Source organism: Plasmodium inui, assembly GCF_000524495.1.
Source record: "Plasmodium inui San Antonio 1 unplaced genomic scaffold supercont1.16, whole genome shotgun sequence".
NCBI classification, from domain to species: Eukaryota; Apicomplexa; class Aconoidasida; order Haemosporida; family Plasmodiidae; genus Plasmodium; species Plasmodium inui.
The window spans coordinates 507,243-508,209 of NW_008481850.1; the positions used below are offsets into that span (position 1 = coordinate 507,243).

General features: G+C 39.9%; 1 protein-coding gene across 1 annotated transcript; it reads right to left on the reverse strand.

Moving 5' to 3' along the window:
- Nucleotides 1-282: 282 nt before the first annotated feature.
- C922_03711 (60S ribosomal protein L10-like protein) lies at nt 283-942 on the reverse strand (the record flags this gene model as incomplete). The annotated part of the gene is made up of 1 exon (XM_008819300.1): nt 283-942. One exon carries the CDS (start codon nt 940-942, stop codon nt 283-285), a length of 660 nt encoding a protein of 219 aa, XP_008817522.1.
- Between the last annotated feature and the right edge of the window lie 25 nt (nt 943-967).

The window sequence follows — 967 nt, forward strand, 5'->3', positions numbered from 1 at the left end:
TGGACGCTAAAAGGGGAAGAATCATAAAAAGTTGGTAGCAAAAAAAAAAAAAAGAAAAAAAACCAAAGGGAAGGGTTTCTAGTAATAATGGAATTATAAAGGATGTATATGTGTACTTATTTGTACATATGCACATGGGGTGGTGTGATTACACTCTCCAGTGGCACAGCACAGGGAAAGTAGCAAACACCTCTTTTCCCCGTGGCAAAACGGGTGCATAAAACCCCAGAAAAAATGCAAAAACACATATAACGTGTTAAGAACAAAGGGGGGGGGGATAAATTAGGACTTAATAACTGTATTTATATCCTTATATATTTTATCTAATGGTCCCTTTTCCCTAATAAATTTGCAGCTGACTCCATCCGATATTATTCTTCCTTTTTTTTTATATTCCTGATATTGGTCTTTGGAAAATTTGGTGAATCCCCATTTGTTGCTAACAAAGACTTTTTGTCTACCGGGGAATTTATATTTGGCTCTTCTCAATGCCTCACATGCCTTTGAAATAAAATTTTCTTTAGTTCTAATGGAAAGAAGAACTTGTCCAATGTCAACCCTAGCGACAACACCGTTCGGTTTTCCAAAGGCACCTCTCATACCTGTCTGTAGTCTATCAGCACCTGCGCACGACAACATCTTATTTATTCTGAGCACATGGAAAGGGTGAACCCGGACTCTTAAGTGAAAGTTATCCTTACCGCAATTCGTAATCATATATTTGTTTGCACTAATACGTGCTGCCTCCAATGCCTCTGACGATATCTGCTCATATTCGTACGACACAAGGTGGACGACTCCACTGAATTCATTCACGTCTGCCTTTTTCCTTCCCATGTCGTAAATTCTAATCTTCGGATCGGGCACACCTCTGCAGTACCTGCTTTTCGGATAAGGTTTGTTTTTGCAGTAGCGGTAGCATCTCGCTGGTCTTCTTCCCATCTGGTCGGTAGGAAAGTTAACATGG